Here is a 26,772-nt window from a genome sequence, read left to right on the forward strand (position 1 = left end):
GCTCCACTTGAGGTCCTGAGTTATGGAGGTGCAGAGGAAGTGAAGGGAGTCCAGAGGAGATGGGGAAGTCACTATGATTGGTTCAACCCGCCTGTCACTCACGCCGAGGATCAGGCTGCTGTGCGCTGACGGAGCAGGGTATTGTGGGTATTGTCGTGGCTGTTATCGAGCGTCTGTGTGACCTTGGCCTTTGAGAGCTAATGGACTGTGAGAGCAGAGAGCACCCAAAGGCCCCACTGCCCCTGAACTCACCGACACACTCACATTTAATAAACCTTGTCATGTTCTGCAACAAAAGGATTTATGAGTTGATTTATTTAGTTTGTAGTCTGTCATTTATTACACGTTTATGTTTCTGAATAACAGTAGTAGTCCAGGGACAGAGGATTAGAGGTGTTTATGTGGCACCCCCTGGCTGTCGATAAAAGTCACAGTGGGTATGTTTCATCAAAAATCCGATCATTATCTGATTTCTGGAGTTGTCAGATTATTGAAATGTCATGTTCCATCTGATGTGAATGTGGTTTATTTCTACTGTTCAAGGAAAATTATGCAAAAAATCAATAACTAACTAATGTCTCAAAGACAAAACTTTAAAGAATTGTTATTGTTTTAATAGTCCTGGTCTAGACCTGGTTTAGTCCTGGTTTAGACCTGGTCTAGACCTGGTTTAGTCCTGTTTAGTCCTGGTTTAGACCTGGTTTAGTCCTGGTTTAGACCTGGTTTAGTCCTGGTTTGGACATGGTTTAGTCCTGGTTTGGACATGGTTTAGTCCTGGTTTAGATCTGGTTTAGTCCTGGTTTAGTCCTGGTTTAGTCCTGGTTTAGTTCTGGTTCAGGGCAGGGCCACAGAGGACATAATGCACTCTCTCTCTGTCTCTCTCTCTCTCTCTCTCTCTCTCATTCTCTCCATCGTCCTAAACATCATGAGCCTTTTCTCGGTTTAGTCTTTGTGTAGATCTGATGTAGTCCTGGATAGGTCCTGTTTTTGTCCTGGTTTTAGTCCTGGTTTTAGTCTTGTTTTAGTCCAGTTTTAGTCCAGTTTAAGTCATCTGTTCCTCTTGTGCAACATGAGCTTTAAAAACAAACCCGTGAGTAAATCCTCTGTCTTTCTTTTTATACGTTTACCATTATTAATGTTTTGTTCACGTATTTTTCTATTAACTCATTGGACTCTCTTTATACAAACTGTATTTGCAGTAAAAAAACTTAATAACTGTCCGTAATATTGTTCTTTCAGGACTTTTTGCTCCATTTGGCTGTATTTATAGTTTATTTGAGCTGAATTATCTGAGGCAGGAGATGAAACGGTTTTGAAGATAACTTGTCCTTCATGTAAACTGTGCGTTGTCGGGGGCAACATCACGTCATGGTTGCGTGTCAACAGTTCTGTTCTGGACCACATTATGAAACACGATCAATATCTGAGCCAGAAGTTCCACTCCAGCCATGATTGGGACCACTTTTCTTTATTAGTATTTTAGACTCAAAATACCTGCGTAAAAGGCCGTGTCATTAACAAATATATCAATTGGGACCATTTTTATTGCTCTGAACATAGTAAAAAAAAAATATATATTATGATTTTTTAAATATTATTTAGTTTGTAAAAATGGTGTTAAATGGTCCGTACCAGATGTTTCCCCAGAAGAAGAAGAAATATTATAAAAGCAGCTCTTGGGGTCAGAATAAGAAGGCAGTGTGCTGTCTGCATCCAAAGAACCAGGAAGTGCGCCGTTAGCATGCTAGTTCCTGTTAGCCCTGCTCGCTCTGGCCTCTGAAAGTTGTGGAAAAACGATGATGAACTCATTACGGTGAATAGTTATGATGCTAGGAATGTGTTAGCGCTGCGTCGAGCTAGCTGTGTTTTTCATCTTTTAAAGACTAATTCAAAATCAGATGAGGAACGAAGCGAGCTCAACATCTGGAGTCTGCATCTGGTCCCTGAGCTTCACTGACAGACAGGTTTGACCTCAATGCAGATGCTTAGGAAGTGCACCTTAACCTTTATTTACTTAAGGTATTGTCGCATTGGCGATGCGTTCATTTGATTTTGTATTAGTCTTTATTTAAGCAGGTTCACAGTTCACAGTGATGGGTTATTTCTCCCTCGTCCCTCTCCCTCGTCCCTCTCCTCCAGGTCCTGTCCCTGGGCGCAGACGTTCTCCCCGAGTACAAGCTGCAGGCGCCCCGTATCCACCGCTGGACCGTGCTCCACTACAGTCCGTTCAAGGCCGTGTGGGACTGGCTCATCCTGCTGCTGGTCATCTACACGGCCGTCTTCACGCCGTACTCGGCCGCTTTCCTGCTGAACGAGGTGGAGGAGCAGCGGCGGCGGGTGTGCGGCTACACCTGCAACCCGCTCAACGTGGTGGACCTGGTGGTGGACGTCATGTTCATCGTCGACATCATCATCAACTTCCGAACGACGTACGTGAACCACAACGACGAGGTGGTGAGCGCGCCGGGCCGCATCGCCACGCACTACTTCAAAGGCTGGTTCCTCATCGACATCGTGGCCGCCATCCCCTTCGACCTGCTCATCTTCCAGTCCGGCTCCGAGGAGGTGAGAAGATGATCCTTTTACCAGTGTGTCCTCGTGCTTTTGTGCCCGGTTATTTCCCACTTTCCCAGTAGCATTAGACGACACATTTAATAGTTCCATGTAGGTGATGACCTTGTTCCATGTAAGTGATGAGCTTGTTCCATGTAGATGTTGACCGTGTTCTATGTAGATGATGACCTTGTTCCATGTAGATGACCTTGTTCCATGTAGATGACCTTGTTCCATGTAGATGACCTTGTTCCATGTAGATGTTGACCTTGTTCTATGTAGATCAGGGGTGGGCAATTATGTTCCTCCGAGGGTCAAATTCGAATCCAGACAAGTAGCGGAGGGCCGGCCCGCAATCATTGGTGTGAAAAAAAAAAAATCCCAAAAATTAAATGTTAAATAAAATATCACTTTTCTGTCAAATATAGGATATTGTATCTATTATTTAATTAATTTCACGTCATATTTATTAAGGAGACTAGTGCAAACTGATGCCTGAGGGCAAAAAAATAAATAAAATTAAATAAAAATATTACTTGGACAAGCTTGGCGGGCCGTAGTTTGCCCACCCCTGATGTAGATGATGACCTTGTTCCATGTAGATGTTGACCTTGTTCCATGTAGATGATGACCTTGTTCCATGTAGATGTTGACCTTGCTCTATGTAGATGATGACCGTGTTCCATGTAGATGTTGACCGTGTTCCATGTAGATGTTGACCTTGTTCCATGTAGATGTTGACCTTGCTCTATGTAGATGATGACCGTGTTCCATGTAGATGTTGACCTTGTTCCATGTAGATGTTGACCTTGTTCCATGTAGATGTTGACCATGTTCCATGTAGATGTTGACCATGTTCCATGTAGATGTTGACCTTGTTCCATGTAGATGTTGACCTTGCTCTATGTAGATGTTGACCGTGTTCCATGTAGATGTTGACCTTGTTCCATGTAGATGTTGACCGTGTTCCATGTAGATGTTGACCATGTTCCATGTAGATGTTGACCTTGCTCTATGTAGATGTTGACCGTGTTCCATGTAGATGATTACCTTGTTCCATGTAGACGTTGACCTTGCTCTATGTAGATGTTGACCTTGTTCCATGTAGATGTTGACCTTGTTCCATGTAGACGTTGACCTTGCTCTATGTAGATGTTGACCTTGTTCCATGTAGATGTTGACCTTGCTCTATGTAGATGATGACCTTGTTCCATGTAGATGATTACCTTGTTCCATGTAGATGTTAACCGTGTTCCATGTAGATGATGACCTTGTTCCATGTAGATGTTGACCTTGTTCCATGTAGATGTTGACCTTGCTCTATGTAGATGATGACCTTGTTCCATGTAGATGATGACCTTGCTCCATGTAGATGTTAACCGTGTTCCATGTAGATGATGACCTTGTTCCATGTAGATGTTGACCTTGTTCCATGTAGATGTTGACCTTGCTCTATGTAGATGATGACCTTGTTCCATGTAGATGATGACCTTGCTCCATGTAGATGTTGACCTTGTTTCATGTAGATGTTGACCTTGTTCCATGTGGATGTTGACCTGTCTGTTCTCCCACAGCCTCAGACCACCACTCTAATCGGGCTGCTGAAGACGGCGCGGCTGCTGCGGCTTGTGCGCGTGGCGAGGAAACTGGACCGATACTCTGAGTACGGCGCCGCGGTGCTGTTTCTGCTCATGTGCACCTTCGCCCTCATCGCGCACTGGCTCGCGTGCATCTGGTACGTTTACTACAGCGTCAGAGGTTTGTGCACAGGTCCTTATGTAGAGAAGGTCCAGAATTATGAAGGAGAGAACGAGGAGGTCCCCAAGGACCCCCAGGCACAGCTCTAACTGTATTTAGCTTCATTCATGTTGCCTGTTAATTCATCTTCTCTGACTCCGCCCCTCTTCAGGTATATGTGTTTTGATTTCGCCCCTCCGCAGGTATATATTTTGACTCTGCCCTTCCGCAAGTGTATATTTTGACTCCGCCCCTCCGCAGGTGTATATTTTGACTCCGCCCCTCCGCAGGTGTATATCTGACTCCGCCCCTCCGCAGGTACGCCATCGGGAACGTGGAGCGCACCAGTTCGGCTCGGGTCAGCGGCATGAGGATCGGCTGGCTGGACAATCTGGCGGAGCAGATCGGGAAACAGTACAACGACAGCGACATGGCGTCCGGCCCCTCCATCAAAGACAAGTACGTGACGGCGCTGTACTTCACCTTCAGCAGCCTCACCAGCGTCGGCTTCGGAAACGTGTCGCCCAACACCAACCCGGAAAAGATCTTCTCCATCTGCGTCATGCTCATCGGATGTGAGTCCCATGTTCTACCTTTTGACCTGGAACCATTTTACTCGTGGTTAAAGGCCTGGCATGTCTGTGTCCCCAAATAAATAAATATGTTCTAATCAAGTATAGTTTTTAATGGGAAAATCCTTGATCACTAATATATTGGACATGATGGACAGTTGTCGATGGTATAATTTGCCAGTTTCAAAGCTGAAATCCAGTTTGTTTAAACCTCTGCTTTCTCTTTCTGATGTGAACGATCAAAATTGGGACTAAACCCAAAATTTAGCCTGGACTAGAGAGGACTAAACAAGGACTAGAACAGGACCAAACCAACGTTAAATCAGGACTAAAATGGGCTCAATTTAGGACCGACAAGCAGGTACTGGCAACCTGAGTAAAGCTGTGATTGTAGTTATTTTGTAGTGCGGTAAATCCTTCTTTTAAATACTATATTATGTAGATTTGGAGAAGAAGACATGAGCAAAACTACAATTATTATAGTTTTGAAGTAAAGATGTCCCAGTTTCAGGGTCACGATTATTGGAAGAAGAAAAATCACCACTTTACAATTGTCAATACATGTGTCATTCTTGTAGTTTATGACCAGTTGATGTAAATGTCTAAAGTTTGACCTTATCATCACTTTAAACATTTATTTTACAACATCATTATGAAGAAGTGTTGAAGTGTTATTGTCGATTAGTCGCGACATCCTTTGTTCGAGGAAACTGAACTGTAAAGCTTTAAACTTTAGTAGTTCTGTAGTTTTGAGAGCAAAGCCAATGAACCTGTTTCTATTATGGAGCTGTTTCATGTCAATGTTGCAGTTTACGATGCTCCAAATATTAAATCGTGATGTACACACGTGTTTATTGATGACCAGAAGATCAATTTAAAGTGAATTTCTCTCCCCGTCTCAGCGCTGATGTACGCCAGCATCTTCGGTAACGTGTCGGCCATCATCCAGCGGCTTTACTCGGGCACGGCGCGCTACCACACGCAGATGTTACGCGTGAAGGAGTTCATCCGCTTCCACCAGATCCCCGGGACCCTGAGGCAGCGGCTGGAGGAGTACTTCCAACACGCCTGGTCCTACACCAACGGCATCGACATGAACGCGGTCAGCGCCTGAGGAAACTCAATGGGAAAATGTGCAAAAATGTCCCGGCTAATGTCACAGTGGAGGTTCAGGCGTCGCACGGAAAGTGAATCGACTGTGAAATGAAACCCACAAATGCAGAAATATCTCTAGAACTTAAAGAACTACAGCTTTGGCATTTTATGATTCGTTACTTTTGACCAAATTGTCATATAGTTTACATTGCAGTTCATCCAGTAGCTCTATTACAGACTTAGGCCTCCATGTTTGTTTTCCTTGGTTACTCTGCGACTTAATCTTCAACTCTTTTGAAATTGCAGAAATGAGAAGTCTTAACTGTCAGGCTGATCATGAGACTGGCGAGATGAGTTCTGTCATAATTGTGAGTTCAAAAACAAACATGGAGGTGCGACGGACGCACTTTGACCCGTTTAACCAGAAATATAATTGTTTTGTCTTTGAAAAATGAGCAAAAAAAACGTGTTTAAACATCTCGATCGCTCTCGAGCCTTTACAGCGTGGTCGTGTTATCAGGCATAAGAGCAGATTTAGTTTAATTTAGTATATTTTTATTTAGTTAACCAAGTTTTGTTCAGGCCTTACTATTATTTTTTTAAATATATTTTGCTCTTATATTGCTGTTGCACCTTATCACTAAAGAAAGTTCCTTTTTTGTGAATCTTGTTCTTATTCACTTATAACGGTAATAAACCTTCTAAAGCGCTTGAACCAGGGCTGTAAAATTAATTGCAATCAAATCACAATTTACATAGTTTGCAAATTGAAATCGCAAATAGCGCAATAATTTCCTCTGCAAACATTCTGTAGTAAAGCTGTAGTTTGGACCTTTACAAACATATTCTGAAACACATCCTTGGATTAGTGCTAAATTCAGATTTGATGTCACTGCTCCTGGATCTGTTTGACCTTTGACCTCTAAAGACGACCCCAAAGCTTGTCCGATGAACTGATATTGTTTCACGGCCGTTCCCGCGCTCGGTCCGTGTTGGGCGCGGCGTCGATGTCCTCGGCGCCCACAGATCAGGGCGATACTGATTTTTTGCGATTGACTTTTGCAGCCGCCGTGTCGTGACGCACAATGACCTCGAACCAGCGGTGAACGCGTGACGTGGCCCAGCAAAATGGGACAAAGCATTTCACCGGAAAATGATTATCAGCACGTGACCTGAAAATCAGTATTATTGTTGTTTGCGCTCTCTGCCTCGCTGCAGGACTCTGGACAGGGTTTGGCGTTTATAGAATGCTATATAAATGAAAGGATTTGACACGATTAGATCTACATATTCTTTAGAACTTGAGTTATTTCAGGTATATTAAAGAAAGTAGAATCCTTTTTTAAATATTTCTTTTGTTTCTTTTTTTGTTTTAAGTTTTTTTTGTAACAAGAATTCTAAATAATCCATTTTTTTTTCTTGAATGCAGGAACTTTTTCATGTAAATTGAAGAAAATAAAATCCTTTTTTAATTATTATTTTTTTTAGTTAGGGTTAGGGTTTTTTGTAACAAGAATTCTAAATAATATTTTTTTTTAAACTTGACTGTAGGAGTTATTTCATATAAATTAAAGAAAACAGAATCTTTTTTTCAATAGCATTTTTTATTTTATTTATTTTTTGTAACAAGAATCCTAAATAATATTTTTTTTACTTGAATGCAGGAGTTATTTCATGTAAATTAAACAAATTACAATCTTTATTATTTATTTTTTCTATTAATAATTATTTTTTAATGCTATTACTTTTAACTGCAATAAGATCTGTTTTTGTGTCGCTTTTTTCCACACATGTTTTCACCGCTTCAAAGATACAATAAAATCACAAATTTCAGGATCAAATCATCTTTCTTTTCATTCATTCAGTAATTTTGATCCTTTTTGATATATTGTTTGTTTTATTGGATTGGAAAATTCTAGTGTGAAATGGAAGCTAATGCTAATGCTAATGGGTTATGCTAATTGATAATGGCTATAGGAAGAATACAGGCACTGGCTTCAGAGCTCTAATATATGTGCAACACCTTAAACCACTACACTGCCGACGGGCACTACAGCTGAAGTTTTTGACAACACGGAGTCATGTTTTTGTCAGAATAAACGTGTCTTACGCGTGTCGTCCTCTGGCGCAGGTTCTCAAAGGTTTCCCCGAGTGTCTCCAGGCCGACATCTGCCTCCACCTGAACCGGACGCTGCTGCAGAACTGTCGAGCGTTCAAAGGAGCCAGCAAAGGCTGCCTCCGTGCTCTGGCCATCCGCTTCAAGACTGCCCACGCGCCCCCTGGAGACACACTGGTGCACTGCGGGGACGTCCTCACCGCGCTCTACTTCATCTCCAGAGGCTCCATTGAGATCCTGAGGGACGACATCGTGGTCGCCATTTTAGGTCAGTAGAGTTATAGTTCACGATGCTCTGATTTCTCCTGTTTTCATGGAGCCTGGCATATGTGCTGCCGCCTTAACCGCCCGGCCAGCCTGATTCTCCTGTTTTCTTACGGCGACAAACGGAGCAAGTTCAGTTTAGCCGAGTCCCCAATTCTTGTAATAATTGTGCACTTTTCAAAGACATTTCACAGAATCTGTAATGGCCCCAAGACCTATAATTTTAAGTTTCACAGTTGGTTTTTAGATTAAGAAGAACCTCGTTACCACCTTGTGACATCATAAGGTGGTGATCCAGAAAGGCTTTATTTGACAGAACAGTTGTAAGGTGAAAAGGGGAGAGAGAGTACAGACATTTGGTAAATGGTCGAGACCCTTATCCAGCTCAAACATCAGCTTTTAGTCGTCTTTCAGACACTATTTTTAGCTGTGAAATGTAAAATCCCAAAGGCGTTACTGAAAGCACTCCGTCTGCCCTCTGGTGGTAGGTAAGAACGACATTTTCGGCGAGGCCATCAGCGTTTTCGGGCGTCCGAGTAAATCCAGCGCAGACGTCCGCGCTCTGACCTACTGCGACCTCCATAAGATCCACCGCGAGGAGCTGCTGGAAGTCCTGGACATGTACCCGGACTTCGCTGAGATCTTCTGGACCAACCTGGAGATCACCTTCGACCTGCAAGATGTGAGCCCCAAACACCCGCTCTTTATTTACAACAGTCTGTGCTTTACCAAGAACCTCACCATAACATATCTCATCATATCATATACACCATAACATATACACCATGACATATACACCATAACATATACACCATGACATATACACCATAACATATACACCATAACATATCTCATCATATCATATACACCATAACATATACACCATGACATATACACCATAACATATACACCATAACATATCCCACCATGACATATACACCATAACATATACACCATAACATATCTCATCATATCATATACACCATAACATATACACCATGACATATACACCATAACATATACACCATAACATATCCCACCATGACATATACACCATAACATATACACCATAACATATCTCATCATATCATATACACCATAACATATACACCATGGCATATACACCATAACATATACACCATAACATATCCCACCATGACATATACACCATAACATATACACCATAACATATACACCATGACATATACACCATAACATATACACCATAACATATACACCATGACATATACACCATAACATATACACCAAAACATATACACCATGACATATACACCATAACATATACACCATAACATATACACCATGACATATACACCATAACATATACACCATAACATATACACCATGACATATACACCATAACATATACACCATAACATATCCCACCATAACATATACACCATAACATATACACCATGACATATACACCATAACATATACACCATAACATATACACCATGACATATACACCATAACATATACACCATAACATATCCCACCATGACATATACACCATAACATATACACCATAACATATACACCATGACATTTACACCATAACATATACACCATAACATATACACCAAAACATATACACCATAACATATCCCACCATAACATATACACCATAACATATACACCATAACATATCCCACCATAACATATACACCATAACATATACACCATAACATATACACCATAACATATACACCATAACATATCCCACCATAACATATACACCATAACATATACACCATAACATATACACCATAACATATACACCATGACATATACACCATAACATATACACCATAACATATCCCACCATGACATATACACCATAACATATACACCATAACATATACACCATGACATTTACACCATAACATATACACCATAACATATACACCAAAACATATACACCATAACATATACACCATAACATGTTTTCATCACAATCTGTGCACTTCAAACATGTGGGACTGTGATGTCATGTGACCTTTGACCTTTGACCCAGAGCTTATTGTGATGCTTCTGTGTGTCCTCTGACCGGAGCTGTTTTGTCCCAGGCAGACGTCGTGGACCTGCCCTCTGCCGCGGCCTCAGAGTGCGGCTTCACTCGGCCCCGGCACCGGCACCGGAGGAGCTCTCTGCGCCGCAGGAACCGCCCAGGTGAGTGTGACCTCATCTGCCGCTGATATGTGCTCGACTTAAAGGGGCAATGGGCGATTTTTTGCCGATTTGAGAACTCAAGCGTAAGTGCGCATTCGCACTCCCCCCGTGCGGACGCACTCAAACGCACGTGTAGCTGCGTGCGTTTGTTTATCAGCGCGACGGATCGCATCGCATCTCTCGTCACCCGTAGATTTCCGTCTCTTCAGAGACAGCTCGAACTGTCTTTCTCTGTCTTAATTTTGTCCTGTCACTGAGGGAACTATATTATGATAGATCCATGCGCTTAGACACAGGGAAACATGCTGCTCTCCTGGGGACGAGCCAGAACGAGGCTGCAGGTGAGCAGTAGGTGCGTCCTATGATTGATACGTGGCAGGACTAATCAGCAGTCCACGCCACGAGGAAATGAGATTCAGATTTGGGCCAAAAAATTGTCCATTACGCCTTTAAGAAAAAATCATAATAATTTGATAAATAGAAGGATAATGGAGCTTGTCACTAATAAAAAATGACCAGAGAACACAGTTGTAGGACACACGTTCTACTGTCTGTCAAACCATCATGATGAATACAAGTCCATGTAATCCCTGATTCGTCCAGGAGAGGGCCATGATAAAGAAATTAAGAAACAAAGAAAGAAAAACGCTCTTTAAACACGTTTGGTCTGCGATACAATCTCCCCTCAGTCTACAACGGCCTCATAACACAGAGAACTACAGTCGAACTAACACAAGCTTGTTTACAATCAGGAGTGTGTATGCAAACAGATTCTCTTTGTCAGTTTGTTAGCTGTGTAATTAGCCCCTCCCCTCACACAGATGAGGCAGATGAACTGAAGAAGCTTCTCGGATGAGAATCAAAACGTCTTATGTCCAGTTGACAGAATTCAGTTTTCTTTTGCCGTGGAACAATTGAGGAACGACAGACATCTTTTCCACCACAACACTATGGATGTCATTTCTCATGTCCTCCTCAGATGGAATGGACAGAGATGACCCCAGCCCTGACCAGAGGCCCCCGGCCCCTCTGCCTCCCTCTTCTCACCCTCTGTCCTCGTCCTCTCACTGGGACGACCAGTGCAGCAGCGGCAGCCTCTGCTCTCGCTCCAGTGACGACGACAGACCTCTGGACCGCAATAAACCAGAGCGTTACCAAACCAGAGACTGCCCCCCAGTGGTTTCCCCGAGGCAGCACAGTGGGCCCTCAGCGACTCGTCCTGTCGACCTGCAGGGGGCGCCATACACAGGTAACACACCCCTATGCTGCACTACTCCGACTGCCGCTCATTCACAAACACTGACTCCTTCTCCTGCAGCGGCCCCTCCCCTCAGTGTGCCTGGTCTCTATGGTTACTGGGCCGACCGCAGGCCATCTCAGTTCTCAGATTGCAACCGGCGACTCGGCCCGGTCCGGACTGGCCTTTACCTGGCCCAGGACCGGCCCAGAGAGCTCGAGTCCCGCCTGGACCTGCTGCAGTCTCAGCTCAACAGGTGAGGCCCTTTAACCCTCAGCTCCACCATCCTGACCGATGCTGACCATGATCCTGGGCCAGCCTGTTTATACTTGTGAAAAAACAATAAGCCAAGTATTCACCAGGCGAGTCGCAGTAGTTCATGCCCCCTTCAATAGGGGGACCGTTGACCCCTTTAACTGTTAAAAGAACCAGATTTCCAGGGGGCATCCGGATTTGAACCTCTTGATCTGCAGTCAAATGCTCTACCACTGAGCTATACCCCCTGCTGCCTATGTTGAGCACTGTGTGTAAGTTCTCTTTATACAAGCTGTTATATCTACAGTGAGGCCCCGCCCCCTCACTGAGGCCCCTCCCCCTCAGCTCATTGGTTTCCCAGGACAGCGTCAGGAGGTCAGGTGTGAAAAGAATCCGGTCAAAACAAGACAAACTTTAGAGTGTAGTTCCTTCTCTGTCCACCTGGTGGGGCTAAACGTCACATATTTTGCACTTGTCACAGTCTGTGCAGACGTTACACAATGAGCAACAAATAACACTTATTTCTTATGGCAAAGTCTGTCCGGCTCCTCCCCCGCCTCCCCCGCAGGCCCCGCCCTGGGTAAGGAGGCGGGGGGTAAACATTTTTTATCATTAATGACATACATATTGTGAGGGTGACAGGAGTGCAGTTCTGATATAAATCTCAATCCTAATCTCATACAGAGGCAGAGACAGGAGCACTTCCTGGAGGGGGCGGAGTCTGTGGGTCCAGTTGTCCCCCCGAAAGCCCCTCTCTCCGTTTCAAATGATTAAATCTACTTATTACACAAACTAAAGAAAAAACAACTTTTGGGATTTTTATGAGGTACGAGTGGAAGGTTAAAAGGTCGATTTTACATCATGTGAAGCTTCTGTAGCGACCCTAGACCCGGTCCAGTCCCGGTCCAGTCCTGATTCAGACCTGGTCTCTGATGGTTGCAGGTTGGAGAGTAGGATGACCGCAGACATCACAGTGATCCTTCAGCTGCTGCAGAGGCAGATGGTTCCTCCGGCCTACAGCGCAGTGACTCCGCCTCTCCACGCAGTGACTCCACCTCTCCACGCCATGACTCCGCCTCTCCACGCCACCCTGGCCCCGGGGCTCTACGGCTCTGCGGCGCCCCCTGTGCTCTCCACAACCGCAATGCAGGCGGGGAACAAACCCTCAGCTGTACAAGTGAGAGACATTTACACTTTTACTCGTTTACACATTTACACTTTTACTCGTTTACACATTTACACTTTTACTCGTTTACACATTTACACTTTTACTCGTTTACACATTTACACTTTTACAAGTTTACACTTTTACACGTTTACTCGTTTACATTTTTACACGTTTACACTTTTACTCGTTTACACATTTACACTTTTACAAGTTTACACTTTTACACGTTTACTTGTTTACACGTTTACACTTTTACACGTTTACACTTTTACTCGTTTACACTTTTACACGTTTACACTTTTACACTTTTACACGTTTACACATTTAAACGTTTACACTTTTACACGTTTACACTTTTACTCGTTTACACTTTTACACGTTTACACTTTTACACTTTTACACGTTTACACATTTAAACGTTTACACGTTTACTCGTTTTATTGTAGAAAAAGCTTCAGTTGTAGTCATCTGGACCCAGTTAGAAAAAATAGACGTTTCGACTCTCATCCAAGAGTCATTGTCAGTAAGAGAATTTAGGCCGGGAACTCAGATAAATGTACTATTCTGTATGTACTATTCTGTGGTAAGTAAGTAAATTGCAGAGAATTTTTAGACAACATGAAGTCCCTGTTTATTTTAAACCAGGAAACACTTTAAGACAAAAACTGGTTCACCCTAAGGACAAGTTGCCGACTCAAAAACAGAGCAATGTAGTTTATTCGATCCAATGCAGTGAAGAAAGCTGTAAAGAACGGTACATAGGTGAGACGAAACAGCCTCTACACAAGAGGCTTTATCAGCACAGAAGAAATACAAGTTCAGGACCACAGAGCGCCGTGCATCTCCATCTTGAAGCCTCTAATCACTCGTTTGAAGACGGTGAGGAGAAGATTTTAAGCAGGGAGAAAAGATGGTTTGAAAGAGGAGTCAAGGAAGCTATTTTTGTTAAAAAAGAAAGACCTTCTTTAAACAGAAATGGAGGGTTAAGATTCTACCTTCCTGTAGTCTACAATGGCATATTGAACCCCTGGAAAGGTAGAGGACCAGGACATTTAGATGCTAATCAGGTCCTCAGGATGGGTGAGCCAGGGTCTCACAAAGACAAAGAGAATACTAATAGCCCATTAAAGGTCTGAATAGGCTCGGTAGATACAAAGAGGGTAAGTTTCTGCTGAAACAAACAACTCTTTCCTCTTCAGGAAGGCTCCTCCCAATGGGCGGGTCTTACCACAGAAAAGTATAAATATCGGAGTTCTCGACCTAAATTCTGTTATTGACAATGACTCTTGGATGAGAATCGAAACGTCTATTTTTTCTAACTGAGTCCAGATGACTACAACTGAAGCTTTTTCTACTATGGAACACGCCTGGACGAATGAGGGATTACACCGACATGTTTACTCGTTTACACTTTTACACATTTACACGTTTACTCGTTTACACTTTTACACATTTACACTTTTACAAGTTTACACTTTTATACGTTTACACTTTTATACGTTTACTCGTTTACACATTTACACGTTTACACATTTACACTTTTACACATTTACAAGTTTACATGTTTACATGTTTACTCGTTTACACTTTAACACGTTTACACTTTGACACTTGGACACTTTTTCACGTTTACACTTCTGATTCTATAAAAGTGTCGTTCAAATGATTAAATCTGAGACACATTTAAACATGTCCAAAGGCATAAAACATCCAAAAGTCATTAACAAAGAGTCTAAAACTGCTGTCCACTGCAAGAGAATGTTACTGGGAGTAAACACAAAGATGTGACCAGAAGTAAACACAAAGATGTGACCAGAAGTAAACACAAAGATGTGACCAGAAGTAAACACAAACATGTGACCAGAAGTAAACACAAACATGTGACCAGATGTAAACACAAACATGTGACCAGAAGTAAACAGCAACATGTGACCAGAAGTAAACACAAACATGTGACAAGAAGTAAACAACATGTGACCAGAAGTACACACAGACATGTGACCAGAAGTAAACACCAACATGTGACCAGAAGTAAACACCAACATGTGACCAGAAGTAAACACAAACATGTGACAAGAAGTAAACAACATGTGACCAGAAGTAAACACCAACATGTGACCAGAAGTAAACACAAACATGTGATCTGAAGTAAACACAAACATGTGACCAAAGTAAACAGCAACATGTGACCAGAAGTAAACACAAACATGTGACAAGAAGTAAACAACATGTGACCAGAAGTAAACACCAACATGTGACCAGAAGTAAACACAAACATGTGACCAGAAGTAAACACCAACATGTGACCAGAAGTAAACACAAACATGTGACCAGAAGTAAACACAAACATGTGACCAACAGTAAGTTTTATTTGACTTCAGTTTAATAGTATTTCTTCTTTAGAGGCTGGACTCAGACCTGCAGCACAAATCCAGGGACTCTCTGTCGAGCGGCTTCCATGTGACCATAGGCCCAGACGCCTCCTCTCCCCTGTGCCCTGCCCTGCCCCCTGGTGGTGATGGCGCGGTGCTGCAGCCTCTCGGTGGTGATGGCGCGGTACTGCAGCCTCTCGGTGGTGATGGCGCGGTACTGCAGCCTCTCGGTGGTGAGGGCGCGGTACTGCAGCCTCTCGGTGGTGAGGGCGCGGTACTGCAGCCTCTTGGTGGTGAGGGCGCGGTACTGCAGCGCCGGCCTTCTCTCCCTGCGCTCCAGAACACCTCCACAGACCTGCATGAGATCCAGAAGCACCTGTCTGATCCGGTCCTGCCTGCCAGCTAGGGCCTGACCCGCCCTCTGACCCCCCACTGACCACTGAGCCAGGGGTCACGAGGTCAGGGAGGTGTGTGCAATCAGAACATTCTTATAAAGTGCAATGATGGACTCAGATATGAACTGCTCTGAGGAAACCGATGGCCTTAAACTTTGTGACTTCATGTTTGACTGAAGCTTTAGTTTGAGCCAAAACATCCATGAAATGTCCCGTTTTTTCTGGCTATAAAGTGGGCGAAATGTATTTTGGTTTTCTTAGAGAGCCAGATCGCGTTTTAGATTTGATCAGAGTTCTCCCGTTCGTCTCATGTTCCACTCATAATCAACCTGAAGCCGACTGCACACTCCAGGCTTTAAAGTCATTCCACATCGTGTAACCGTTATTTATCTCTCACGCACATGTCAAGTGTCACGTGATTAAACAGGCGTCATAATGAACATGGTACTTTTACTGCTAAAACACACTGAGGACTCGTGTGTGGATCATATCTGTGTGTGAAGGCCACAGTGTGTAAGAGCTGTCACTTGGCAACAGGGCGTGGCTCTGATTGGCTGTGGTAGAGTTCATCACAGGCGACAATCGTAAATATCCGACATGTTTAAGACGCGCTGACCTCACAGACACGAGGAGAACCATCTACTCCACGCCTCCTCGACCTCCTGGAGACGCAGACTGAGCCAAACCCTCCAGTGTGCAGCCGGCCTGAGACTCCTCCCACCGACGGGCTCAGAAAATACTTCAGCTGAAGTACTTCAAGCGTCACAACCTCAGAGCCTTTCACTGAATCCAACTGGAGTTTTTCACCAGCAGCATTTTCCTCTGAGACAATCCCAAACTTCAGGAAGCTCGTGTGAACATGAGTGCTAGCGCCACTGTGTGTCGGATTGCAGTATTTCTGTATCATGTAGCTATAGCTCTTTCACTGTTTGTGAAATGTTTAATTTTATGCAGTATTTTTAAAAGTGTATCTGGAGCCGACTGGAGGTGCTCAACTGTGACACATACAACACTGTAACGATGAAGGACAGACCCACAGCAAAGTCCTGCTTTAGGCCTGGTTTAGACCTGGTTTACGCCTGGGGTAATCCTGGTTTACGCCTAGTTTACGCCTGGTTTAATCCTAGTTTACGCCTAGTTTACGCCTGGTTTAATCCTGGTTTACGCCTAGTTTACGCCTGGTTTAATCCTGGTTTATGCCTGGTTTAGGCCTGGTTTTATCCTGGTTTAAGCCTGGTTTATGCCTGGTTTAGGCCTGGTTTTATCCTGGTTTAGGCCTGGTTTACGCCTGGTTTAATCCTGGTTTAAGCCTGGTTTATGCCTGGTTTAGGCCTGGTTTAATCCTGGTTTAGGCCTGGTTTAGTCCTGGTTTAATCCTGGTTTACGCCTGGTTTATGCCTGGTTTAGGCCTGGTTTATGCCTGGTTTAATCCTGGTTTAATCCTGGTTTAGGCCTGGTTTAGTCCTGGTTTACGCCTGGTTTACGCCTTGGTTAATCCTGGTTTAGGCGTGGTTTAGTCCTGGTTTAATCCTGGTTCAGACCTGGTTTAGACCTGGTTCAGACCTGGTTTAGACCTGGTTTAGACCAAGACTGAACCAGGTCTAAACCAGGTTTAGGTCATGGGGTTGCTATGGTTACACAGATCTGCTTTGTTGCCTGTCCTGACGCCTCTCACAGCTGAAGTGAATGTAAAACTGTTTATGAAGCACAAACTAAACTAATGTTATTTATATTTTATAAAATAAATCACTTCACTCTTCTTCTGTGTCTGTGCTACTGCAGTAAAAGTAAGAAGTCCTTTTAGAATACTTCACATGTTTTAACAGATCCTCATTAGCATCCTGGGGTCACTTTAAATGTCAAATTGAACAAGCAAATATCCATAACTTATAGTTCATTACAGTAAATACAGTTACACAAATACTGCAGTACTCGCTGCTTTCAAGTGAAATACAGTTTAGACAGAGATGCAACGCAACAACAATGTGTAACTTTCACAAGAAACAGAAATGTCCCACACTAGATTAAATCTAAATTGAGTTTCCAGTTGTAGTTTCGTACCTGCTTTACGTAAATTCATAAATGTGTAAATACTGCACTTTGTGTTGAGAGTATTCACTGTAAAGATAACTTAAAGGAGTCGTTATGCTGTTTTCGGGTACATAGCCCCGCCTCTTCATAGTGACATTTCACTGTAACGAGTAGCAGATTATAATTTACATGTTTACATTTTTGGAAAAGTGTCTACATGACATTTTATAACTCTATATGTGACACTCAAATCTTGTATATTAAAACAATGACAGTCAGTACAGGGCAGTGGGCGGGGGTATGGGATAGGTGAATGAACTCAAACAGGCAGGAATCAAAATACAGCAAACTAATCATGAGGAAACAATGTTGTAACAAGTTCGAATCTCATTAAAGTTGCATATCATGTCCCCCTTTGATCAAGTACAGATACTTCAAACTGGACTAAAATAGCCTGTTGACCCTTGTTACTTTCCACCACTGCCTGTCTCCTCTCAGCGAGCAGGTTATGGGTTTGATTACTAATCTGTGCTACTGTTATACCAAAGTTTAGATGTTTAGATCACATCATGTAGTTCATCCATCCATCTATCCATCTTCTACCGCTTGTTCCCTTCCGGGGTCGCGGGTGACTGGAGCCTATCCCAGTGACTTTGGGTCTTAGGCGGGGTACATCCTGGACACTGGCCAACTCGTCGTAGGAGTAACACAGAGACATAGACATGACAGACAGCCATTCACTTTCACATTCATTCACTAGGGCCAATTTAGAGTCACAAATTTTGCCTCACACATGCATGTCTTTGGACGGTGGGAGGAGCCGGAGAACACGGAGAGAACCCACGGTAATACGGGGAGGACATGCAGACTCCACCCAGAGAGATCATGTGATGTTGGTCTGGTCCGGGAATCGAACCCATGAAGCAAGTTCATTTATTTGTGAATTCTGTTCATTGACAATGGCTATAAACCTTTTGTGATTCTGATCTGGGCTTCTGTTACTACGTGTCGCCCTCTGGTGGACACAGAGCATGTCACTGGTTTGTGAAAAATAAAGCCACATCATCTATGCATGCTCAGCAGGGGGTATAGCTCAGTGGTAGAGCATTTGACTGCAGATCAAGAGGTCCCCGGTTCAAATCCGGATGCCCCCTTACCAGGATGTGTCTTTTGTTTATGGAACAAAACTGATAAGAACCAATCGTGTTTGAGCAGGCCCTTTATTCTGGTAAACTGACAATTTAAGTTTTTAAACCCTGTTCTAATGAAGTTTCCTTCTAAAAAAAATCCCTGGGAGTTGGGTTTAGAAATCAGAAACAATAACTGTTTTTAAAGTGCATACATTGCCACCAAGTTCATTCTAATTTCAGTTTCCATTTAGATGACAAGCTGGAACTAATCAATTTACAGATTAGCAGGAAGTTTTTTATTTCGTTTTTTGTTTAACTTTGCAAAGAGGCTTTTATGTCAAACAAGTTATGTAAAACAAAATCATAACTAATGATAAACACAAAGGAATACAACTTATTTATTAATTTCCATGCATATACCAGAGCTCATGAGTGACAAACAGAATAAGCAAGAAAGTGAATGAAAAGGAGCAGAAAGAAGAGCAATCTGCGCCCTTTTTAATTTATTCTTAGGCAACACTAACCATTTAACATTAAATCACATATTAAATCAAACAAAGTACCTAAAGTGAGAGGGGAGTTATTATTGTTTTGTTCTTGAAACGGTTTAACACTTTTATTGTGAAAGTCGCGGCCGGAAACTGTCTCGGTTTGTGTTTCCGGTCCCGTTGGAGCAATGATTCTGGTCTTTGTCAGCTAATTTGACCCATTTCCCTTCGAAATTCCCTAATTATTCGGACTAAGCGTGCAACTCGCCTCGTCTACAGCCGCGTGTAGGTGAGGATCACGCACAGCCGCGCCAGGATCCCGGGCTGAGGCGGTTTATTTAGGAGTTAGCCGAGGTTAGCCTGTGTTAGCCCCGTTAGCTGCGCCGCTGCCACAAGATGTCGATGCACGGGAAAAGAAAAGAGATCTACAAGTACGAGGCGCCATGGACCGTGTACGCCATGAACTGGAGCGTGCGTCCGGACAAGCGCTTCCGCCTGGCGCTGGGCAGCTTCGTGGAGGAGTACAACAACAAGGTACACGGCAGTAAACACGGGCTTTTGTCCCGCGGGAGGCGCTGGGAGCTGATGCTAAGGATGCTAATGATGCTATAGATGCTACAGCCACAGCGGAGCCACAGGAGGATGGACGTCAAGCATACGAGTCAGATTAAATGTACTTTTAGAATAGATAATAGTTGTTTTCATTCTGCTTAAAACATCTGAAACTTTAAACTAGTCCATTTTGCAAATTGTCCTGATAAATCCTGTCACTAAAAATCTTTACTGTTGTCAGTGTTGGTTCGATTAATTTGTTACACAAATCTATAGGGCTGAAAATAAATTATTTTAGCATTCAACTAGTCAAACAGTTATTTCTATTGTACATTGAGACGTTTTAAATGTATTTTTAAGCAGCTGTAGGTTAATCGAGTGAGCCAAGTTTTGATTATTTTTTTTTTTTTTAAATGTTATTGTCAATTACTCTAAATTAGTCGATTCATAATTCCTCAATGACTGAATACTATAAATTAATTTGTTTAAAAAAAAAAAAAGATCTCACAACTCTGGAAGTCACTTATGAAAATAATGAAACTTGAAGCCCTGAGCGCCTCCAGTGTCTGAGCTGGTGTGTGAATGAAAGGATGAAACTGAGTCCATGGGCTACAGTTTGTATCGTGTATGATCATTTACACGCACTGTCCCCAACTAATAAACTGATATTTAAACTCGGGATATTCTCTGCATCTTCCGCAGCAGAGACACAGTTCAGATCTGTGTAAAGAGTTAGTTTGTTTTGGTTCGCAGCTGATCATCTGATGATGATGATGATGATGACGATGACACTCAAAAGTAACTGTTATTAGGGCTTGTAACGTTAGTCTGGTTACTCTTTTTATTCAATTGTTTCTGCTTTTCCCATTGTGAATCGTCCAAATGCAGCCATTGTGTCCTCGGCGCGCTCAGTCTGCTGTGTCTGCTGTGTTCAGGTGCAGTTGGTCGGTTTGGAGGAGGAAAGCTCAGAGTTCGTTTGCAGAAACACCTTCGATCATCCGTATCCCACCACCAAAATCATGTGGATCCCAGACACAAAGGGCGTGTACCCGGACCTGCTCGCCACCAGCGGAGACTACCTGCGCATCTGGAGGGTGAGCGCACACTGCACACAGACGGCAGACGATTGTGTCATGATACTTGTACATATGATGACACGTATGAATGAAACGTCCTGTGTTTTTGTTGCAGGTCAGTGACACGGAGACAAGGCTCGAGTGTTTGCTCAACAACAACAAAAACTCAGACTTCTGCGCTCCGCTCACCTCCTTCGACTGGAACGAGGTGGACCCCAACCTGCTTGGTGAGGGCCCTACTTTAGATTCAGCCTGATAAACTCGAGCGTCACCTACAGAAGGAGCTGTGTCCTTGCGTGTTCTTGCGTGTCCTTGCATGTCCCTGCTTGTCCCTGAGTGTCCTGTGTGTTTCAGGCACCTCCAGCATCGACACCACCTGCACCATCTGGGGCCTGGAGACGGGGCAGGTCCTGGGCCGAGTCAACCTGGTCTCTGGACACGTGAAGACGCAGCTCATCGCTCACGACAAAGAGGTCAGTCTGGACACAGTCACGGCTCCACGGTGACCAATGCCAGTCACATCCTGTAGAGCTGCATTTGACCCGCTTGTCTGCAGGTGTACGACATCGCCTTCAGCCGCGCCGGAGGAGGCCGGGACATGTTTGCGTCCGTGGGGGCCGACGGCTCAGTGCGGATGTTCGACCTCAGACATCTGGAGCACAGCACCATCATCTATGAAGACCCTCAGCACCACCCACTGCTGCGGCTCTGCTGGAACAAGCAGGACCCCAACTACCTGGCCACCATGGCCATGGACGGCATGGAGGTGTGGCTCCAGAGCCCCGAACACGGCTCAGGTTAACGTGTGTGTGTGAATAATGCTCACGCTGTCCTCCTGCAGGTGGTGATCCTGGACGTGCGCGTGCCCTGCACCCCTGTGGCACGCCTCAACAACCACCGCGCCTGTGTCAACGGCATCGCCTGGGCCCCTCACTCCTCCTGCCACATCTGCACCGCCGGTGAGACACAGCACAGATGGGACGGTGTGAGCGAGGGCGGCACAGACGGGATGGTGTGAGCGAGGGCGGCACAGACGGGATGGTGTGAGCGAGGGCGGCACAGACGGGACGGTGTGAGCGAGGGCGGCACAGACGGGACGGTGTGAGCGAGGGCGGCACAGACGGGACGTGCGAGCGAGGGCGGCACAGACGGGACGGTGTGAGCGAGGGCGGCACAGACGGGACGGTGTGAGCGAGGGCGGCACAGACGGAACGGTGTGAGCGAGGGCGGCACAGACGTGACGGTGTGAGCGAGGGCGGCACAGACGGGACGGTGTGAGCGAGGGCGGCACAGACGGGACGGTGTGAGCGAGGGCGGCACAGACGGGACGGTGTGAGCGAGGGCAGCAGACGTGACGGTGTGAGCGAGGGCGGCACAGACGGACGGTTTGAGCGAGGGCAGCACAGACGGGACGGTGTCAGGTTTGTGGAGATGCAAGCTAATTTACTCATCTTTCTCCTCAGCCGACGACCATCAGGCCCTGATCTGGGACATTCAGCAAATGCCCCGAGCCATCGAGGACCCCATCCTGGCCTACACCGCAGAGGGGGAGATCAACAACGTGCAGTGGGCCTCCACGCAGCCCGACTGGATTGCCATCTGCTACAACAACTGCCTGGAGATCCTGCGGGTGTGAGGGCCACGCGGGGGACTCGGGGGGGACTCCGAGGGCCACGCGGGGGACTCAGGGGGGACTCCGAGGGCCACGCAGGGGACTCAGGCGGGCACCAGACTCTCTGGACTGTCATGAGTCCACAGGAGAAACAACAATGCGGAGATCATCCAGGTTTGAGCCGTTTGGACCAGTTTACATTGAAGAATGGCAGCCACACTTCCGCCAGCCTGCCCCAGGGCGGCCGCGGCTACAGCTGTGACATGTTACCACTGCTATGGAATATTTAAAGGACGCATATTATGCTGTTCCTCCTCACAAACTCTGCTTCAGTCTGAGCTTCAGTTCAGTGTTCTCGCTGGGCTGAGGTTGAAGGATGGGGATGGGACAAACCGTGCGGGCGCCGTGGGTGGCGCGAGCAAGAAGTGCTTAAAAAATTTCATCCTGCACTTATGGCGCGAGCGCGGTGATCTTAATACCTGACGGTATCTTTTGGTCATGGCGGTGACCAGCCGAAGCATGGTGGCCCGCCATGCTAAAACTCCTCAGCGAGAGCACTGCAGTCTGAGCTTCAGTTGTTTAGTTTGTTCCATGAATGCTGTTCACGAGCTCCTCTTCTGCTCCATCTCTGAGCCTCACAAAAACCCTTCATTACAACTATGCGCTCGCACCTGCATGTCGGGGCTAGCTAGATTTTGTTTATGTCCTCATGGTGATTCCCTCTGCTGCCAGTAGATGGAGCGCTAATGCAAATCCTGAACAGGGAACGCCTGAAGTGCAGAATATGTGTCCTTTAATATCAGAAGACGTGAATCCAAACGACACAAACTCTTCAGATCCGTGTGAAACGTCTTCAGATCTGTTTATTTATTCCGCCGCTGGAAAAGGTTTTGGCATTTCGTTTTTTGGTCGAGTTTGAAGATGTTCTGAAGAATCGCCCCGTTTCCACTCGGCAGCAGCAGCGACGAGGTCAGAGACTCTGGAAGGTTCGCGGTTCAATCCCCGTCCCTCCCACAAACTGTTGCCGCACCCCCGGGCAACGCACCTCAGACTCTGTACAGACGTGACACTTAAAACCGCCGCTTGGTTGAAACCGTTCTCAAAATGTTACAAAACTGCAAACAAATGGATTTCTAGATTGAAAATGACTTGAATTCAGTATTTTGCCTCCATCAATACTTTTTTTTTAAGTCGCTTGTAGTGGTCGAATAGTCGAATACTGCCATTGCTCATGAATATTCATAACATATTTATATTTGTACTTTTCAGAATTCAAGTCATTTCGTTTGGATACTTCTTTTTTTTTGCAGTGAATCCTCTCAAACGGTCGACACTGTACAAAAAGTGCCACAAATCCGACGCTCTTTCCTTTCACTTTTATCGACAAAAACAAATAAAACGCTAGAGGTTGTTTAATTGTTAGAACTTTTTGACGACTCATCAAAAAGTGTGACTTATTTTTGCGCATTTTCTCTGGCTTTTGCTGGAATCTCAAAATCCTATGAGATATATAGACCTTTTTAAAAGCCCCCAAACAATTCTAAATTCGTCCTCCAGGGGGCGCTGTCACACTTGAGTGACGCCAGAGCCGCTTTAACTGCACATTATGACACGCATTTTGTATGATTTTTTTTTTTTTTTTTACGGGACAAATTTTCACAGAAATGTCAAACCCCCAATAGATATTTTCATTTTATCCACAGATATATTACAAATTGTACTTTTTATGCCATTTTTGAGGCTAGAAAAACTCATTTGTATCTTGTTTAGTTCCGATGCCTGAAGATCCTGAACGTTTAGCTCTGACCTCTGAACACGTGTTAAAGTCAATGACGGGGCGTTTTAAAAGGTCCGTATTGAAGAAATAAGTCACATGTACATGAAAACGCCTGAGTTGGCGCCAATACCGTAATGAAATAATGATGAGAAAACGATTCAAAAGTGTTCGGGATCAAAAGTTAAAACCCCAAAGTGCGAGTCATTTGTCACTCGTTTAGGCCATTATTTTTTACAGCGCGCACCAGACTTTCTACTGTCACTGTAAAATATGCCGTGTTTTGTATGATTTGTGTGGGCGTGTCTTGTAGCATGTTCTTACAAGACTCTGTACAAAAACGTATAAGTACAAACACTGCGGGGGAGAAGACGACGCCACGAGCTAAAACGCACCGGAACCAGTCGATTTGCACAGTCTACCTGTGTTCAGCGACGCGTTCAGTGACATTTTAATCAATCGGAGTAATTTGGCCTGAAATAAGTAAATTAATGGGCAAATTTGTGTTGGAAAATGTGGTTTGAAGCTGGTTTTTCCAACTTTTTGCAGATATTTTGATCTAAATAATACGATATCATTGAAATAAGTCAAATCGTCAATTAAATTCATCTAAATCAAAATTGCTTAATTTATGAATGACAGTCAGTTTGAGTCATTTTAGCTCGTGTGGCTTAAGTTTTTTTCTTGTTTTACAGTGTTGGAAAAAAAGGAAAAGTGAAAAAAAAAAAGTGGTTCATGTTGTAGCTTTCATAATTCAATAAAACTTTAACTCAAATAAAGTGTATTTGTTCATGTCTTAGAGTTTGAACTGTAAAAAATGTGTGCTGTTTCTTCTACAAACTGTTTCATACTTTATTATTAAGGCCTCGACTTTAACTTTGGTCATCGATTCATCCTGTAATTATTCTTTAGATTATTGTAAAGGGGTGACTGTGGTGAGCTGCGTTTTCTAAGAACTGAAGCAGGAGCCGACGGTTTCTAAATCAGGAGCTGAACGTCTAAATCTAAATCCAGATCCAGACTGCAGCTGTTACTGAAGCACCAGGGGGGAAACGGGGAACTGTGAGGAAACACTGAGGGGGAACTGGGAGAACTGAGAGGAAACTCGAAAAAACTCGATGTAATGTAAAATATTTAAATGTAATTTTTTTATATCCATATTTAGACAGAGTGATTTAAATTTTCACAATTCTTGGTTTTAAGTTCAATGCACGCCCGTTAAACACTTTCATTCAAAATAATGAATGTGTTCCGAATATCTTAATCCTTGAAGACAAGATCATCCACATGTAGGACTGTAGGACTACACCAGACACTCAATGTTCAAGTTTCAATCTGTCAATCATATGATGCCAGAGGGAAAAATTAATCACAAATGAATGTGTGGATAAAAGACAATGTATGGATAAGACATTGATTAGTTCATGTCGTTTTAATCTTTATTGCAAAACATAGAATAGAAAAATGTGTTATTCAAATATCCAAAATAATGTAGACCAACGTGTATTTCAATGATTGTTGTAAGGCAACATGAATTTATCTAAAAGTAACAGCATTCAAATTAGACATCTGTAAATATTCACTACATACATGGGCCCAACAGCAGAACATAAGTATTAAGAGGCATCTTACTACAGTCATTGTGTAAGTGTAGGATTCATCAATAACAAAGTCACACGTCGCCCTCGCACACGTCGCCCTCGCACACGTCGCCCTCGCCCTCACACACTTCATCCTCACTGTTCATCCTCACTGTTCATCCTCACTGTTCATCCTCATAGTTTCTCTTTCTGGGCGCCCTGTTCTTTCTTGGACCGTTCAGAGTTGGCACCCATCTCCTAATATTGTCCAACATGTCTTTAAATTCATCTTGATAGTTTGTGATTATTTCCTCGTCGTGGATGAGGTACATGGTGTCGATCATCCCCTTCAGATGGACGATGCACATTTCTCTCGCTCGCTCAGATGGATGGATGACCTCAGGGTTTGGCTCAGTGCTTTCTGGTGTTGAGGGATCATCATTGTCCTCATTGTCCTCGTTCTCTTCAGGGATTGTTGTACTTGAGTTACACCCACTCACTAAACGTACAGTTTACTCACGCTGGAAACAGGATGACCGCTGTAATGTGATAGATGGGGAAATCTCACGTAA

General features: G+C 44.1%; 2 protein-coding genes and 1 non-coding gene across 3 annotated transcripts in view; all 3 read left to right on the forward strand.

Moving 5' to 3' along the window:
• Nucleotides 1-16,199, forward strand: part of kcnh6a (potassium voltage-gated channel, subfamily H (eag-related), member 6a) — a 64,767-nt gene extending 48,568 nt beyond the window's left edge. Inside the window, exons 7-18 of the mRNA XM_072442708.1 lie at nucleotides 2,140-2,565; nucleotides 4,128-4,288; nucleotides 4,609-4,865; nucleotides 5,765-5,964; nucleotides 8,089-8,341; nucleotides 8,826-9,019; nucleotides 10,428-10,530; nucleotides 11,510-11,779; nucleotides 11,849-12,023; nucleotides 12,965-13,199; nucleotides 15,594-15,756; nucleotides 15,871-16,199. Of these exons, the coding sequence (XP_072298809.1) occupies nucleotides 2,140-2,565; nucleotides 4,128-4,288; nucleotides 4,609-4,865; nucleotides 5,765-5,964; nucleotides 8,089-8,341; nucleotides 8,826-9,019; nucleotides 10,428-10,530; nucleotides 11,510-11,779; nucleotides 11,849-12,023; nucleotides 12,965-13,199; nucleotides 15,594-15,756; nucleotides 15,871-15,968 (2,535 nt within the window). The 3' untranslated portion in view covers nucleotides 15,969-16,199. The remainder of the gene's footprint in view (nucleotides 1-2,139; nucleotides 2,566-4,127; nucleotides 4,289-4,608; nucleotides 4,866-5,764; nucleotides 5,965-8,088; nucleotides 8,342-8,825; nucleotides 9,020-10,427; nucleotides 10,531-11,509; nucleotides 11,780-11,848; nucleotides 12,024-12,964; nucleotides 13,200-15,593; nucleotides 15,757-15,870) is intronic.
• Nucleotides 16,200-19,070: 2,871 nt separating this feature from the next.
• trnac-gca (transfer RNA cysteine (anticodon GCA)) lies at nucleotides 19,071-19,142 on the forward strand. Its single transcript has one exon. It is a non-coding gene; the product is annotated as a tRNA-Cys (tRNA).
• A 618-nt stretch (nucleotides 19,143-19,760) lies between these two features.
• dcaf7 (ddb1 and cul4 associated factor 7) lies at nucleotides 19,761-22,908 on the forward strand. The gene is made up of 7 exons (XM_072442707.1): nucleotides 19,761-20,140; nucleotides 21,094-21,252; nucleotides 21,350-21,461; nucleotides 21,589-21,707; nucleotides 21,791-22,000; nucleotides 22,076-22,193; nucleotides 22,698-22,908. The coding sequence occupies exons 1-7, from the start codon at nucleotides 20,003-20,005 to the stop codon at nucleotides 22,868-22,870; spliced, it is 1,029 nt and encodes a 342-aa protein (XP_072298808.1). The 5' UTR covers nucleotides 19,761-20,002; the 3' UTR covers nucleotides 22,871-22,908.
• Nucleotides 22,909-26,772: the final 3,864 nt, after the last annotated feature.

Source organism: Eucyclogobius newberryi, unplaced genomic scaffold, assembly GCF_026437365.1.
Source record: "Eucyclogobius newberryi isolate DKJ021-1_F unplaced genomic scaffold, fEucNew1.0.hap1 SCAF_13, whole genome shotgun sequence".
Lineage (NCBI taxonomy): Eukaryota > Metazoa > Chordata > Actinopteri > Gobiiformes > Gobiidae > Eucyclogobius > Eucyclogobius newberryi.